This window comes from Triturus cristatus, chromosome 3_1 (assembly GCF_964204655.1).
Source record: "Triturus cristatus chromosome 3_1, aTriCri1.1, whole genome shotgun sequence".
NCBI classification, from domain to species: domain Eukaryota; kingdom Metazoa; phylum Chordata; class Amphibia; order Caudata; family Salamandridae; genus Triturus; species Triturus cristatus.
Genome location: NC_140583.1, coordinates 365,872,614 through 365,889,983, shown reverse-complemented (window position 1 = coordinate 365,889,983; position 17,370 = coordinate 365,872,614). Strand labels below are relative to the sequence as shown.

Below are 17,370 nucleotides of genomic sequence, written 5' to 3'. Positions count from 1 at the left end.
AAATGTGACATACCGGGCTACCCGGTGCCAGCGTTCTCGACCCTGGCATCACAAAATGGATGCTGCCAGCCACAGACACAAGTCTGCCCTCCTGCTGCTGAGCCAAGATCGAGCAGGGGAAGGCTTGACAATAGGCTTCCTGTCACAGGGAGGTGTGACCACCTCCCAGACAGGCTTTAGTGTTTGGGTCTCTGAGAGTGCTTTGATGTCTGCACTGGGGGCACATTTGGAGTCCCTGTGCATAGTCCAGCTCAAACCGGTTGCAGGAGCCATTTGCTCCTGCTCTGGCGCGAAACTGGACAAAGGACATGGGTGTAGCCACACCTCTGTCCTGACCCTCCCATAGGTGGGTCCCCAGAGTTTGTCCCACGACTTCCTTAGGTATAAAGTAGAAACCCCTGACTACAGGACTTTTAGCTGGACTAAACTCTGCTACAGAAACAAAGTACTTCGAAGATCTGCACGACGCTGGATGAATGAAGAATCTCCCTTGTTGGAGTAAAGGAGTTACTCCCCTGTAAGGCAGGCACCTAAAACGCATCTGACCGGTTTGCATCTCCCGAACTCCTGAGGACTCCAACACAGGAGGTGGGTTTCCGAGGTCTCGGAGGTTGATCTGTGCTCTCAGTATTTCTGAGGCCCATATCCCTCGTGGGGACCGGGCAACCTGGACCCCTGTGCACCCCGTACATTTGCAGCAGCATATGCTTTTTGGCAATCCCTGAGGCTGTGCATTGGGCTACTTGTAATACTGACCCCGAGCAGTAATTCCACTGAAGATTTCCAGCCTACACTCCACAAGGTCCCTTCGCGATCCCTGGTCCGTCGACCTGTGTGTCCCTGTGAAGGTAACTTTGACTTTCTGTGGGCTTTCCTGGTTGCTCCAGACGTGCCCTGACTCTCCCTAGCTTGGACAGTCCCCAGGACCTTGCTGGTCCTCACCAAAGCATCTTTAATCTGCCCACGTGGAGTGCAGCTCCCAAGGTTTGTTTATGTTCAATCCGGACACTGACACCCCAGCACTCGACATCCTTCGTTGGACAGCTCAACTCCGGACTTTGGTCGTCGTCGACGTCTCCTGGTCCCTGTGGCTGCAGAGTCAAGCTTCACCTCTTCTCACCTGAAACACCCTACATCGGTGGGCATTCGTCTATCGTGCCCCTGGTCACTGTGAAGTGACCCAGACTCTGTCCCCTCTGCTTTCAGTTTCTTCTCAGCTCCGATCCAGGCTTGGATCACACCGGACACTTTTCATCTTCCCGGTAGCAGCACTTTTACCCATCACGCCATTGAAAACGACGAAGGTTTCTGACATCACTTGACCCCTATGCACCCGGCTCCTCTGGGATAGGTAACACGGGTACCTCAGTACTCTCAAGGGTTCTGTCCTTAGAACCTTCTATGTTTAGCTGGGTTTGCTTGAAGTCCTCTCGGAAGTGTCCTTAATCTTAACATTTACAACCGTGACTTTCCCATAGAGTTGTACGGAGCGCGCGCCTGTGTTCACACACTGCACCCGTCCTCCGTGGGTCCCCTGTGTCACTACCTTGGGTGGTTCCTTGGGGTCCCAGCGAGTCTACGTGCTCTAAGCACTGTGTCTAGTCAAGTCGGGGTTGTTATACAACTTTCTTAGTATATGGTTTGGTCTCCCCCTGGAGCCCACTGTGTATTGTGCTATTTACTGTCGTTCTACGGCTTTAATATTGTGTGCTTTGTTCTCTAATCTCAAAGAGGTTAGTAGAGAGTGTTTAGTAATAAATACATATATTTTATATATATCCCTTGTGTGGTTCTCCTTTCATTTGGTCATTCAGGAGGTTATAAACTGGTAAAACAAGCTGCTTTACATTCCTTCGAGAGTTAGCCTGAAGGCTGCTCTCCATAGCTACTACTAGGATAGCTTTCAATAAAGGTTGTCTTTAACCTAATCATCAATTAGGGTCGTTTGGACTGGTGCAAGGTGCCCACTTTAATTAGTGGACAGCACATACCACGCCAACTTTTCACAGGCCCTACCGGGTTGCATGCATCATAGGCTTGAGCTCCCAACGACTCCGCAGGGCCTAAAGAGACACCAGTGGAGTCGGGCTGCCTAAAGATGAGGTGCACTGCCTCATAAAACTGTTGCAATGCGGCAGGAGATGCTCCGGCTACCGGAAAAGTGGGGAGGGGCGGAATCGTCTTGGAGAGACGGCTCCAGGAACAGAGGCTTAGTGTGATGATGCTCTGTCTCCCACGTCACGTTGGCCGACAGATGTGGTGAAGTCGAAGAGCGCCTGTGCATCTTCGACTTCTTCTTTTGCTTACCTGAATGTGCTGAAGATTTCAAATGGGACAAGGAATGAAGGCTCTGCGGTCATTCTCTGGACATTCCTCTCGATTGAGAATGGGAGCGGCACAAGGCGGAGCGCTAGGTCTTCAACAGCTTTTGGGACTGCTCCCACAAAGCTTTCAGATTCATGGCCTGGCACTCGGAGTGAATTCTGGTCATGGTCACGCTCCAAGCACCAAAGGCACATGAGGTGCGGATCCGTCACGGACATCATCCGTTGACATGATCTACAAAGAAAAACGTTGACAAAAGTTGAAAAAAAGGATAGCCAAAAAATGGCAAAGAAAGAATTGACATCAGCGTGCCTGGGCGGCATCTATGTATGTCCCGTGACATAATTTCCGGTGCACACGACATTGACGACAGATGTGGTGCCGACCGACAAAACCTGATGACGCGCAGGGATACTGCTAAAAAAATCTCTGCATCTCTGGAAACTCTATGGTAAGGAATCTACAACTCAGTCAAAAAGTGACTGGGGGTAGCTCTCTCTAAATCTGCGCTGACTGGTGCAGAAAAAAAGAACTGACATCAGTGTGCTGGGGTGGCGCCTATATAGACACCACACACATCCCTTCCAGCGAGGACAATGCCACACAGAGCGGAACGATGACGCCTACTGACGCAGCAGAAATGCTCATCAAAACTTTCCAGATCTAGTCTCATGCCTGGGGATTATTCTAAGGCAAGGATTCAGCGGCTCAATGTCTCTATCAGATAAGGCTAATCCCTTTAAATATAAAATATAGACACGGGCTTTCGTGATCCACCAAAAATCAGATTGCAACCCACAATTTAGGAAACGTTGTTATATGGCATTATACTGCTAAACTCTTTTCAAATTATACATGTCGCACAAGGATTGAGTTTATGAAATATTCCATTAAAAATATATATTACTATGCTTTAAGATCACAATACACATGGATTTTCTATAGATACTGTGTATTTATGATTTTTAGTATTAATAGCATTCCAAGGAATATCAGCTGAAATACAATCTTAATGCAGTTTTGCACACAAAAAACAAAACTATTTCATAATAATCTATATCTTAACATCATGTTGCCCATTAATTTATGGGTTTTTTATTTACCCTCGTAGTTTAAAGCAATGCAGTACGATATTCTTTAAAAAAAGATTCTATGCAGCGTAGATTCTTGAAAATAGAAACTGAAGCCGACCCTACCGACCTCAAGAACTACTGGCCCATCTCGCTCCTCCCCTTCGCGGCCAAAGTTGCATAGAAAACAGGGAACTGACACGAGTCATAGAAGACAATGCCATCCTCGACCCATTCCAATCTGGATTCTGAAGCAACCACAGAACAGAGACCATCCTACTCGCCGCCACAGATGACATCCGCACCCTCCTGGACCAAGGCCACACCTTAGCCATCATCCTACTCGACCTATCAGCAGCCTTCCACACCGTCTCCCACCGCACACTCGTCACCAGACCACACGACGCCGGCATACGAGTAACAGCCCTAGATTGGCTCCGATCATTCCTCACCAGAAGAAGCCCAAGAATCAGATTGTCGCCCTTCCTCTCCGATCCCACGGAAATCACCTGCGGAGTCCCACAAGGATCATTGCTGAGCCCGACCCTCTTCAACATCTACATGGCCCCCCTCGTTGCCATCATCCGCCAACACGGCCTCAACATCGTCTCCTATGCCGACGACACCCAGCTCACCCTCTCCCTCACCGAAGGCCCTGCCACCGCCAGACTCAACTTCCAGAAAGGAATGCAGGAGGTCGCAGTCTGGATGACCAACAGCTGCCTTAAACTCAACGCCGAGAAGACAGAAGTCCTTATCCTCGGAACCACCCTTTCAGCATGGACAACACCTGGTGGGTGACAGCCCTTCGAAGCCCACCCCCTTTGGACCACGCTATAAACCTCGGCATCGTACTCGACTCATTCGTCACCATGAACCGACAGATCAATGCCGTCACCTCCAGCTGCTTCAACACCCTCCGCAAGACCTTCAAAATGGATCCCCCGGAGTCTAGGAGGACAGTCACCCACGCACTCATCACCAGCAGACTGGACTATGAAAACGCACAAGTCCCTACTCCGAAAACTCCTGACGATACAGAACACCACCACCAGACTCGTCCTCGGCATCCCCCGGCACGAACACATCTGCCAACACCTTTGAAGGCTCCACTGGCTCCCCGTGGAGAAAAGAGTCACCTTCAAAATCTTCACCCACGCCTACAAATGCCTTCACAATACCGGACCTAAATACCCCAATGACAGAATCAACTTCCATGTACCCAAAAGAAACCTCCGATCCTCCAACTTCGCACTGGCCAAACCCTGCACATCTGCAGAGCCAGAGCAGGTGGAAGATCCTTCTCTCACATTGTGGCCAAGACCTGGAACGAGCTCACGGCAGACATCAGACTCGCACCCTCCCTGAACACCTTCAGGAAGGCCCTCAAAACCTGGCTCTTCGGCTGATGGAGCTGCAAATTCCTCCCCCCCTCCCATCCCCCCCAGCGCCTTGAGACCCTCACGGATGAGTAGCGAGCTTAAAAAAACCCTGATTGATTGAAGCTGAGGGCTATTTACTGTTCTGCTCAAGGATTAAAATTGAGCAAGACTGAAACACTTAAGCAATAGCTACATTCTGTTCCTGGTTTGAATGGAAAACCCAGTGCTCATAAAATTATAAAGCTGCGGATGAAATAGGAAAAACAAAAATGCTTTGTCAGACAACGACAAATCACAAGTTTTTAATTGTGCTAAACGATCTAGGCGACTATCATAAGAAATACTAACCATACAGCTCAGCAAACCCATTCATTGGCACACGGGATGTGCCAGTTACAAACTGAAGCAATCGTATCCTTTTCTCAGAGTCCATCAACAGAACAGCCTGCAAGGGAAAATCACATATTAAACATCCACTCAAAGCTTTATTGCTTAAAAGAGGCAGAGCTTCTGTTTAGGTTATACCAAGGATCTCTGATTGCGACTTACTTAAATGTGGAACTTTCTCACCATTTCCGCCTCCCACAAACACTGACATTGTGTGGTGATGTGATCAAGTCTGTAGACACTGTGATGTCATCTGGAATATTGTGTTCAAAATTCTCTGGAAGTTCAGAGTGACAGTTGCTTCCTGTGCTTTGACTGTACTAGGGACGGCTCTCTTTCCTCCCAATAAATCTTCAGATGAAACTCTCACAGTATTGAGTGCCATCCTTTCATTGGCGACGAGGATGGGATATGAATCACGCTGCCCTACTTGATCCATTATTTATCTTCTCTGCCCGCTGTTCTAAAGCACCTTCAGCGTGCACCGGCGTGTACCAGCGTGTCGCTCAACTGTGAGTATTTTTTTTTCATCTCTCAAAGACTATAATGTGTTCGTAAATTGGGACTGAGAGCCGTGCCCTTTCTTTCTACGCTGCGTGTCACATTTTTGAAAAGCTTCCCTTACATCGTCAAAGGAACTATTGAAACAGTCAGCCGTCATAAACTTTAATCTAAAACTTGTATGGGAATTAAGTGCTGCCAGGCGACTCATTCATCTTACTGCCCCTCCCTGCCTGTCTCACACGTAAAGTGTCACTTTTGCCTACCTTATTGTCATCCTAGTGAATTATAGTTAACTACGCATGTCCATCTTTCATCTCGATTTGTTAAAATGTGCAAATATGTTTGTGTTACTACATATCAGATCATTTTTCTGACAGGGACAGAAAGTGAATTGCCTAAAATTACTGTTTTGTGAAGGATAAAGTTACCTTTATGTTAACTGTTACTCTTAATTCGTAGATACTTTCCCATTAAGCGTTTGTGGGAATGGCAGTCGTTTAATGACTAGAGCTGAAACTGCTTCTGTATTTCTTTAATACACACCTTTCCTATGAAGGCTCAGCCCTTCAATGCGTATGTCATACACAGCACAACCCTATTGGTGATTACTTGCACGTCCCCACTGGTTGCCTCAATTTGTTTTATGAGCGTATTTTTTAGAATAATATTATTGCATTAAAAACCATATTCAGCTCTAAAGATAGTACGAGGAGTAAAGATTTACACTTAAACTGTAAACAACTCCTCGTTGTATATGGCCACAGAAATCCAGGCAGTTCATCATATAACATTTCATGAAACATTCTTTGTCAATTCTGCCACACCGAAGTCCATCTAGTTCAGTTTTCATAATACTTTTGTTTTTCACTATTTTCTGGAACATTCTCGTACCTCTTTAGTTTATATTTCAATGCCCGTGCACTAATCCAGTCCTCTCTCCAGCCGTCTGAGCCTGTCAATGAATTAACCCAATTCAGTGTGATGTCTCTACGTGCAAGCATCATGCCAAGAACAGAGTTTTCTAGGTCTTGTCAAGACCGTCTAACTCCATTTAGCGAAGAAAGTCAAAATTGGTGTCTAGGCACTTTTGTGGTTAAAGTACTGATTTAGCTCAATATGTACCAAAAAGATTGCATGATGTCCCGTTCCCTGATGTAAAAGTGGGCTGTGATGCTGTCTGTGTGGACCTATTCACCCTAGACCTTAACTGGAAAAATTTCGCTCACTGACAAAAACATGGTCATATGCTCCATCATGTTCATGTGCTGGGACATGTATAATCTGGTTTCACAAGACACTGACAGACAAGTCCCTGCAGTGTGACCCCCAAATGTGTTCTGAAGAATCGTGGTGACCCCGAGATGCAAACAGGTCAGGCACAAAGGGCAACCCGTTAGTAGGTTCAGAGCATGGCATGGGATACCATCCTAAGACAGGATGTGTATAACTTCAAAAGCCTCTGGAACCACTAAGCTGTTGCCATTCTTTTGAACAAAAAGTGGTTCAATGCTTGGCTCACTGCCATAACCATCTTTGGAGGAGGGAAGGCCTTCGCCCAGTAGGAGTGTTAAATTGCTCTTATTGACTAAATGCTTCTGGAAGAAGGATTTTCGGTACTTCAATGGGAACTTAAGCTTGAAGGGACTCTCCAAAACCTTCCAGATATAAACTTTTGTTTAGGTATGTGCATACTCTCTTAACATAAAAGCAGTAACTAACAGCCAGGGTCTTAGTGAAGAGCTAAGGGGCATCATGTACACCAAACAGTACTGTCCTGTATTGGTTGAAGTAGTTTCTCACCTTGAACTGGAGGTACTTCCTTTGCTCCCAAAGACAAGAACACAGGAATACTTTAGGTCCACTTAGCACATCCAATTGTCATTCTATACAGAAGCCAAAACATGAGCCAGTTATCATTTTTAACTTCTGCATGAGGATGGACAGGAGTAAGATCATAAAGATCCATTTTTCCTTACAAGTAGGTAGCTGGAGTAGTTCGTATCCCTGATGCTTTCCTGGGAGGAGACTCTTTAGGAAGGGAGCCTTTCTAGCTCAGACAAAAGTTTCTAAGATGCCACATTTGGCAGAGGTGAGTTCGATGGAAGCATCTGTGGCAGCTGTAGAGCACATCCCTCATTCATGGAGGATAGAATCAATGAGTCTTTCTTTTAATGGGTTTACAGGAGTTAGTGGTGGGAAAGCCTTCACCCACTGGTATGGAGTGGGCCTTCGATTGTGGTGCTGTAGAGGATAACTGGTCCATGAAGATGTCACTAGGATTTCTTTTCCTCAGGTGAGGTGGGGTAGTGGGCTTGTTTAATCCCTCACCCCACCACACGCCTCCAAACCACCGCCTTTCACTTGCCTGGTTCCTGAGGAAAATTAAGGACCGGATAGAGTCTTGGATTGCAAAGGTGCCAAAGCCTTGAAAGACTGGTATGACTTTTCCTTGCAGTACAACCTCTCCCATCGTCGGATAGAACAAATTATTCCCAGTGAATGGAGACCAATCGCTTCCTCCTGTCTGAGGACATGGACCACCACACAGACCATGTTGATGGCCAGGCTAAGCATGAACCAATACTTTCCCTGGGCACAGTCTGAGAGCTAGAATGCATTGTAGTCAAATTTGTGTCAAAATGTATACTGCTACTACCAATGATGTCAGCACTGGCCTCCCACAGCGAGACACACCTATGTGGCAGATCACCTTCCATCGACCCTTCAGACACTTTGCTTCATTGTGCCTGTAGGAAGACGTTGATTTGATTTTAATGGACAAACATTACTGAACAGCTAGGACTAATTCACCGCACTACTAGTACGTTCCCTTCCTATCTACAGACTTGGTGCCCATCTCTCTGGGTTAGTTGCCTGGCATCCCAATTCTTCAACCAATATAACAATTTGAGAGGCAACTGTAGGAAGGTGGATATCTGACTATGGTTACCCCCAACTTTTTGCCTAGTGTCTAGCTGGTTTTTCGACTTAGTTGGCCTGAGATCCTGCCATTCAGGGTCTCAGGCTGTCTGCTCTCTCTCTAAAATGGACTCCATGTACCCTAGGTACATAACCAATTGGTAAGGATCACCTCATTGGACCCTGTACAGTGTACCCTAGGTACCCAGGGCATAGGTGTACTCTAGGCCTCCCAGGGGCTGCAGCATGTATTATGCCACCCCTGGTCTGGCCTTCCAATCAGACACAACTGGCTGATCACTCAGCTGGGGCAAGGTCGTGTAATCACCCCTTGCTTAGATATAGTATGCCTATATCTACCCTTATATATAGACACATGTGTACCTATCAGTCACTCCTATGGCAGGCCTTAACAATCCTGGAGGCAGAGTGCTTGGTAACATGTGAGATGGTGCTCTAGCATGAGCTGAGCCTGTCTGCAGCTTTCGGAACCATGTCCTTATAGCTGTTCTATGATATAGCCTACCATATACTCTTAAAGTGCCTTATAATCTTAAACGGTTATGGTAACTATGGTTTGGCTTTATCAAAACATGTCATGTAAGGTGTCTAACACTTTGGAATAATACCCCCATACCATTTCTGGTGATGAGGATGTTATTCCTCCCTTCTAGAGGGATAGACATGTTAAAATCCTACTTTGCTGTTTAACTCTAACCAAAGCCTCAGCATCACAAAATGGATGCTGCTGCCACAGACACGAGTCTGACCCCCTGCTGCTGGGAGTGATCCTGGCAAGGGAGGCTTGGACAATAGGTTTCCTGCTTGGGGAGGTGCTAGCACCCCCCCAGACAGACTTTAGTGTATTGGGGCAGGGAGGGCTGAAAGGAATGAGACATGCCTGGGGCACACAAGGTGTCCCATGCATAGTCCAGTTCAAACCGGTGCTGGGGCACTCCAGCCCCAGTCCTGGCGCGAAACTGGACAAAGGGAAGGGGGTGTAACCACCCCCCTCCCAGGTCCCACCCATAAGGTGTGACCTAGCAGGTATCCCAGCCCCCCAGATTAGTATAAGAGTGGGAGTTGGGCCTCAAGACTTTAGATTATCCTGAACCTGCAACTTGAACAGAAACTCTGGACCTTCGACATTCGACGAAAGAAGAAGGCTGAAGAATCTCACTTGTGGCCAAGGAGTGGCTACCCTGTGCAAACAGGCACCATCAAGAGACTACCCTTTGCTTTGCCCACGTTCTACGAGGAACCGACTGCAGAGCCCGACCAGAGCCTTGACTTCCAGACTTCTCCGACCCTGATCCACATCCACAGCAGAGCTGAGATCCGTGGAGGCGACGAGCGACGTGGGACCGGCTACCTGGGAAAAGTGGCTAGTAACTTCAAGCGCAGCTTCTGAGGCACCCTCGAAGTTGTGCACCGGGGATTGAGAAGCCCCAACCCCAAGCACCATCTGCACCGAAGATCAGCCCCCCACACTCCACGAGTCCTGCGTGGGGCCCTTCTGCATTTTCATGCTTGCCGCGTCTGTCCGGTTGCTTGCCCACTGGCTAGTGGCCTTTGTGACGACGCACCCTGAAATCTTCTGCGCTGGTTTGGCTCCTCCAGACTGGCTCCCGCTTCTCTGCAAAGAAGAAGCACCCCAGACCTTCCTGGTCTGCACCAGAAGCAAGTCCTCCGTTCTTCGTGGGTTCCGCTTGCCAAGGCTTGGTGAGTCCTAGTCCAACTTCGACGCCGCCGACAGCAAGAGCCTTCGTGGGACAGCTCGCCTCCTGGTCCTGGTCGTCCTCGACGCTTCCTGGTCCTCCTGGCTGCAGCGACAAGCTTCACCTTCACCTGCAATCTTCACGACATCGCCTGGTTCCTTCCTGGTTCCACGTGGTCACTGGCTAGTGACCTTGACTCTGTCCCTTCTGCTTGCAGGTCTCCTCTCTTCTTGATCCCAGCCTTGGGATCCACCGGACACTCTTCACTGACTGCCTGTCAGCATCTTTCTTCAGGCATCCATAGGAGTCGACGACGAAAACCGACGCATCTTCACCCCTATGCACCCGCAGCCTGTGGGCTAGGTAACTTGGGTACTCCGGTGCTCATCAGGATAGTGACTATCCTAGTGTCTAGTTTTCCAGTCTCGACTTCCTAGCTACTCCGGAAGTGTCCTAAATCTATCGTTTTCTAAACTGTACTATTGCTAGTGACTTTTACGCATTACGCGTGAGTGTTTCCACTCTGCACACGAATCCTGTGGGCCTCCCACTTCCTAACTAACGCTAGTGTAGTGTAGCCCCAGCGATTCCCTAGGCCTAGGCCTATTCTATTTCCGTGACAGTGGTCCTTATATCACTTACTTAGTATGTGGTTTGCGTGGCCCCTAGGGCCTAACTGTATTACTTACCTGTGTAACTTAATGTATGCTTAAATAAGACTGTGTTGTACTTACCTCTAATCTCATAAAGAGTGCTGAGGGTTTGACTAGAATAAATACACTTTATTTTATATATATATCTGTTGTGGTGTCCTTTCATTTGGTATTCAAGGGATTATATATGGTATCACAGCTGGCTTCACATGCCATTCAGAGTTTAGCCTAAGACTGCTCTTGTCCATGCTACCACTAGGATAGCTGGTCTATAAGGTTGACTTTACAACCAATCACCATAAGGGTATTTGGACTGATATAAGGTGTACACTAGAACTAGTGACATCATACATCAGGCCAACTTCTCACAGCAACATCTTATAATCAGTTACATAAATATTTTCAAAGCAAAAAAGGCTCAAGAAGTCCTAAGTTGATGTTTTTAAAAGTCAATTTATCATTATACCTCCAGTTCTCTTTTAAAATACAGTCAAACAGCCGATACGTTTCGCTCTTACTACATGAGCATCATCAGGGCTTGTAGCTCATGCAAATATTCAAACCAAAAAATCAATGTCATCCGTATATCCAGTCCTAATACTGATAGCTGGACACACACTTAGTAGAAACCTTTACTTCCAGGTATGTACTAAGATGCAGTGTTCACCTTATTAGTCATAAGTCCTTGTTTGCAACTGCCAAATGTTTGACTTAAATGACTTTTAAAAACATCAACTCAGGACTTCTGAAGCCCTATTGCTTTGGCCTATGGAATTATTTATGTAACTGATTATAAGATGTTGCCTCCCAAATTGTTATATTGATTTTGAGGGAAGCTGGCAGCAAAGCCACATTCTGAGCTGGTGGATTCACAAACACAATGACTGCGCACCCCTTGGGAGTCAAGTACTTGGTGTTACAAGCTTTGGAAATCATGGCCTCTGAGGAATGCTTCTTCCACAACTCGTACTTGAAACCTGAGGGCTCTAGGTCAAATCAGAGTTGCATTTGCCAAAACATGGATAAACTTATTCTTCAGCATTGATACTGCTTCTAAAAGTCTAGTGTTTGACTACATGGTAGAGTCTGGTCGAATGTGAGTAATGGTGTCTGAGTAAAAAGAGGTAACAATGTCCAGGTCAGAGTCCAGCCGTCTTAGGAGACCCTCATGCAGACCATCATTCACTGCAGAAGGACCAGCAGGTGTAATCAGAACTGCGTTTCAGTGTTTTCTGGATTAGCAGTGATCACCTGAGATAATGGCACTGGTTCCAAAGGCTGATCCTCAGGAAAGCTTAAGCTGCACCGCAGATTTTGCAAATAGAGAGTGGCCTGCACTATAGTCAGTGGGAGCTGTACCAGGTCTTTGGCCACATAGGTTACTGGGGTCTCAAATTTGTTCTCTAAACATCCAGGAAGAAATCTCAATGAAAGATGTAGATCAGTATAGTGGCAAACCCTGACCATGGTTAACAGGTGGTTGGGAGGGGCGTGGTACATTTTGCAGCTCCTGTTCTGAATGATAGGAGGAATCTAACCAATATGTCTACTACCCACAAAGAGTACAATGGTGCCGGGTGACAGACAGTACTATGTAGTAAACAGCTGCATTAGAGAACCCTGTGCCAAGACTGCTTTTTGATGCCAAGAATCAATATTACAGATAATGAGGCAACACACTCATGAGGTATTGTGTGCCTCTTGTTAAGAGCTGGAGCAACTTCTGCAAAAATCAATGCTTCTTTGAGTTTCTGCTTCCTCTAGTGCCTCTAGTGCTTTAGATGCATTCTGGGTGTGTTCCAACACTGGAAAGACCTTCTAACAGTGCTTCTTCCTGTACCAAGATCACTGCACGATACAAGGGTGACACTTTCCTTTTCAGCAGCCACCTGCCCAGAACAGGAGTCAGGCCTGATCAAGGTACTCTGAAGATGCTAACAGTATTTCCATGTACCATCATTAAGAGCTGCATTCAGGTCTCATTCCCATTTTACCCTAGAGAGTATTTCTGGACGTTTGGATGAGTCTGTTGTTAGGCTGTATAGCCTGGTGATTAATACCGGGGATTAGCTGAGACAAAGGTCAGTGTCAAGGCAGTAAAAGTCGGTGGAGTGGTCAGTAAGCAAGATGAGTAGGCCGGAACCGTTTTCTTTATGCACCAATATAAGAATACATCCGTAGGGAAGGTACTACCTTTCTGCTTAAAGATTTGAAGCTACAAGCATTTACCACTGACAAATAGATCTCAGAGGGTTGTTATATCAAAGGATACTAACTGATGTTGGTTTTATTTAGAAAGATAATGGCAGAATGGGATTATTACGAATGGGGACTCAGGAGAAGAAGCCTTTTACTCCTGTATGATGTGCTAAAGGAGGCCTTGCTTGGGCTGTGTAGTCAATGACATCAGAGTGGCTAGTTGGATGATTAGTAGTGTGGGAGGGAAAAGTGATCAATTGAATGGTGCCCACAGATCATATGTTGTTTTTTAGTGTGTGAGGGTAAGTGAAATGCTGGGTGAACTCAATGAAAAAAGGTATTTGGCTTCAGCCACTAAGTGATAATGATCTAAATTGGGCGCATCCAAACACCCCCCTCAACCCTCCCGAACCCACCAGCCCCCAAAAGGAAGAGGTTGTACCAATGTGGCCCAACGTATCTTAGACTAACTGTTAGCCCATTCAAAACTAATGAAGATGGAGTGGAGGGTATTAAAGAAGGCTTTTGTAAGGGGTAGTGGGATGCTGACAAAAATGTAAAGCAGTCTGGAGAGAATAACCTCCTGCTAAGGAAAGAGGTAATGGAGTTGACGGTGTTGTTTATTTTCCTGGACTGCTGCTTACAATTAACTCTTAGGAATGGTGCAGGATCTCGATGAATTTGTATACCCTGATAGCATGTTGGGGCTTCACGCCACTGAAGGAGAGACTCAATCATTGGTTGATATGTAGAGGGCGTCATCTGAAAAACCTGTCAATTATCCCAGTTTATTTGCAGTCCAGAGAATTGTCTGAATCTAATTATCTCCCTTAAAACACAGGTTAGATTTACCACAGAATATTTAATGATGCCATCAGCATATAGGGATGTAAGATAACTCCTCCTTGCAATATGTGGTACCCGATGCTGGTGTTTGTCCTTCCATATACTAATCAGGAGCTTTGTTGCTACTGCGAATAGCAATGGGAATAATGGGCATCCCAAGTGTGTCCCATGAGCTAATACAAATGGGTGGGGTAGAGGAGCTCATTTATTCTTAACCTCGCTGTCAGTAGAGTATAGAGTAGCTCGATCCACCCCAGGAAACTCTTCCCTATTCCCATCTGAGAAAGTGTCTCGAGTAAATATGTCCATGAAAGAGAGTCAAATGCCTTCTGGGCATCCAATAGGATGCAATGCAAAGAAGGGATGTAAGTTATCAGATGTGGAACGTCCTGGTATAAACCTAGATTGTTCTGGTAAAACTAAGCCCTGCATATACAGGTGAAGCATACGTGCTATGACTTTTGCCAAGATCTTAGGGTTCCGATTGAGAAATGACAAAGTGCGATAGGAAGAGCAGTCATCCCAGGGTTTACCCAGTTTTGGCAAAACTGCGATTATCGCTTCACGTAGCGTTGGGGAAGTGCACAGAATTTCCAAGCATCGCCATAAAAACCAAGTAATTGAGGAGCTAATATGGAGGTGAACTCTTTATAGAATTCACTAGTTAATCCATCAAGATCTGGTGCCCCCCACTCCCGGCAGGGATTTAATTGCCTCCACAACCTCTGACATTTTAAGGAGATATTAGGACTTTCTCAGGCCTGCAGTTTGAACCATCCAAGCGTGGCCTTGGACATTAAATCACACAGTGGGGATTTGACTGCTGTATCTTCAGCAGCATATAATGTTGTGTATTATTGCATGAATGTAGAACGTACGTTCTCTGAGAGAGTATGTCTTGTCCCATCACCCTTGTGGACATAAGATATGTCATTGCATGTGTATCTATGTCTTGATAGGAGTGCCAATATGCAACAGGAGGTGCTCTCCCTCGCCATACTGCTGTGCTCTCACCGATTATCTGAGGTATTTGAGCTCCCCATCAGCTTTATCCTTATATTGAAGTTGTGCCACTTGAATTTGGGGGAGGAAGGCTTGGTCTTGTGTATGTGCATAAGTATTCTCCAATTTTTTAATGTGTTTTTCTGGAGAATTCAGGGTGTGAAGGCACGATCGCTTTACACTAGATTGTTTAGAAATGCAGTGCCTACAAATAAGGGCTTTGAATGCTTCCCATGTGGTGTATATCATTCCAGAGCCTTCATTTAGTTTGAACAAGTCAAGCACCTTTGGTGGGTTTTGTCACAAAATAATCTATTTAATAGTGCATCAGAGAAGAACACCCATGGATGGTGTAACTAAGGCATTGGCAGTGAAGTGAGAATAAGCAGCACAAGGGAGTGATCTTACAGAGTCTGGGGAAGAATAAGTTAGTCCAGACAGCTAGTACTTGTATCACTGGTCCTGAGCCAGAAGTTGTTGTGAGAGTGGGAGACGGGAGGGATGGTGAAGAATGTGCAGGCAGATCGAGTATCTAGTAGAAAGACCTTTACTGCAGGTAAGTAACTTTTTCTTCTGATGGATACTTCTATCTGCAGATTCCTCAACTGTGTAACAGATTACAGAGCAATACAATGCCCTTGGAGGAGGGTTGATGGATGTTTAGACAAGGAACTCCTGGAGAACATTTCTTTCAAAGACCCCTTCCTACATACTTCAAAATCCAGGCAGCAGTGCTTGGCAAACGTGTGCAGGGTCCCCTTACAGATTTGTGTGCTGGGAACCTCCCAGGCAAGGGCAGAAGTCATGGATTTGGCTCTCGTGGACTAAGTCCCAAGTCTTTCTGGAGCGTCTTTCTTGACCAAGGCATAGCAGGTTTTGGTACATGGAAATATCCATCTCAAGCATCTTAGCACCGCAGCAACCATCACAAAGCTGGTCATCCAGTCATATGAACTTGGTCCAGTCAAGATACCTGCCCCCCATAGGATCCAACCCATGCAACTGCTCCTCCGCCTTAGTGAGATGGGGGCGGCGGATAGAAGGTTGGGGCTGTGGTGGACTTCCTTAGGTGGGAGTCGTTACTTTTGGCAGGAAAGCATCCATGCTTCACAATACCAATATGTCAGGATAAAAAGAGGTAAAATGAGGATAAGAAGAACAAGTTACTTACCTTCGGTAACGATGTATCTGTAAGAAACATTAGTTAGTTAGATTCCTCACCTTAGAATATCCCCAGGCGTCAGACTGGATCCGGAAGATTTTTCGTCAGCAATACCCCTTGCGCGTCGCTAGGCGTCGTCTGCGGCTCCGCGTCCGTCGTCGGCGTCGTGCGCCGGAATGAGGTCGTCGGAGTACTTAGACGCCGCCCTCGCGCGCTGACGTCAGTTCTTCTACATAGTTTTCCGCGCCAGGAACGCAGAGCCATGCAAAGACCGACACTGGTGCCAAAAATAAAATCTAGGGGCCTGAAAAGGATAACCTTAACCCTAGATGTCAGTTCACAGAACGGGGAGGATGGGTGGGTCGGTGAGGAATCTAACTAACTAATGTTTCTTACAGATACATCGTTACTGAAGGTAAGTAACTTGTTCATCTGAAAGAAACACGTTAGTTAGATTCCTCACCTTAGAATAGATACCCAAGCAATACCATCCCCGGTGGTGGGTCTGCGAACCAAGATCACACCAGAAAGGCCTGGAGAACAGAACGGCCAAGGAAGCCATCCCTCCGGACTTGGCTGTCAAGGCAATAATGCCTGGCAAACGTGTGTAGCGAAGCCCACGTTGCCGCCTGACAGATGTCCTGCAAAGGGACACCCCGTCCCAAAGCAGTGGTAGCCGCCGTGGCCCGAGTAGAATGGGCGCGCAGCCCAACAGGAGGGTCCTTTTTTGCCAAGGAGTAACAAATTTTGATGCACAAAACGACCCACCGAGAGATGGTCCGTTTGTGCACAGCTTTCCCCTTCTTAGCACCCACGTATCCAACGAAAAGTTGGTCGTCCACCCGGAACTGCTTTGTGCGGTCCAGATAAAAGGAGAGCGCACGTTTTGGGTCCAGACGGTGGAGCCTCTCTTCCTCCTTGGAAGGATGCGGAGGCGGAAAAAAGGTGGGCAAGGTGACAGACTGCCCAAGATGAAATGGAGTCACCACTTTCGGAAGAAAGGAGGGACGAGGCCGAAGGACAACCTTGTCCGGATGAACAGAGAGAAAAGGAGGCTTTGAAGATAAAGCCTGGAGCTCACTCACCCGTCTAGCCGAGGTGATGGTTACCAGAAAAGCAGTCTTAAGCGTCAGCAGACGAAGAGGACAATTATGAAGAGGCTCAAAGGGAGCGCACATTAGAAATGTGAGAACAAGATTCAAG

General features: G+C 46.7%; 1 protein-coding gene across 4 annotated transcripts in view; it reads right to left on the bottom strand.

Annotated features, from left to right (window-relative positions):
* The window catches only part of NEDD4 (NEDD4 E3 ubiquitin protein ligase), a 1,922,401-nt gene that overhangs the window by 58,014 nt on the left and 1,847,017 nt on the right, over positions 1–17,370 (bottom strand). For all 4 annotated transcript variants that reach the window (XM_085644133.1, XM_085644134.1, XM_085644131.1 and 1 more), the window contains one exon: positions 5,126–5,222. In XM_085644133.1, coding sequence (XP_085500259.1) covers positions 5,126–5,222 — 97 coding nt within the window. The remainder of the gene's footprint in view (positions 1–5,125; positions 5,223–17,370) is intronic.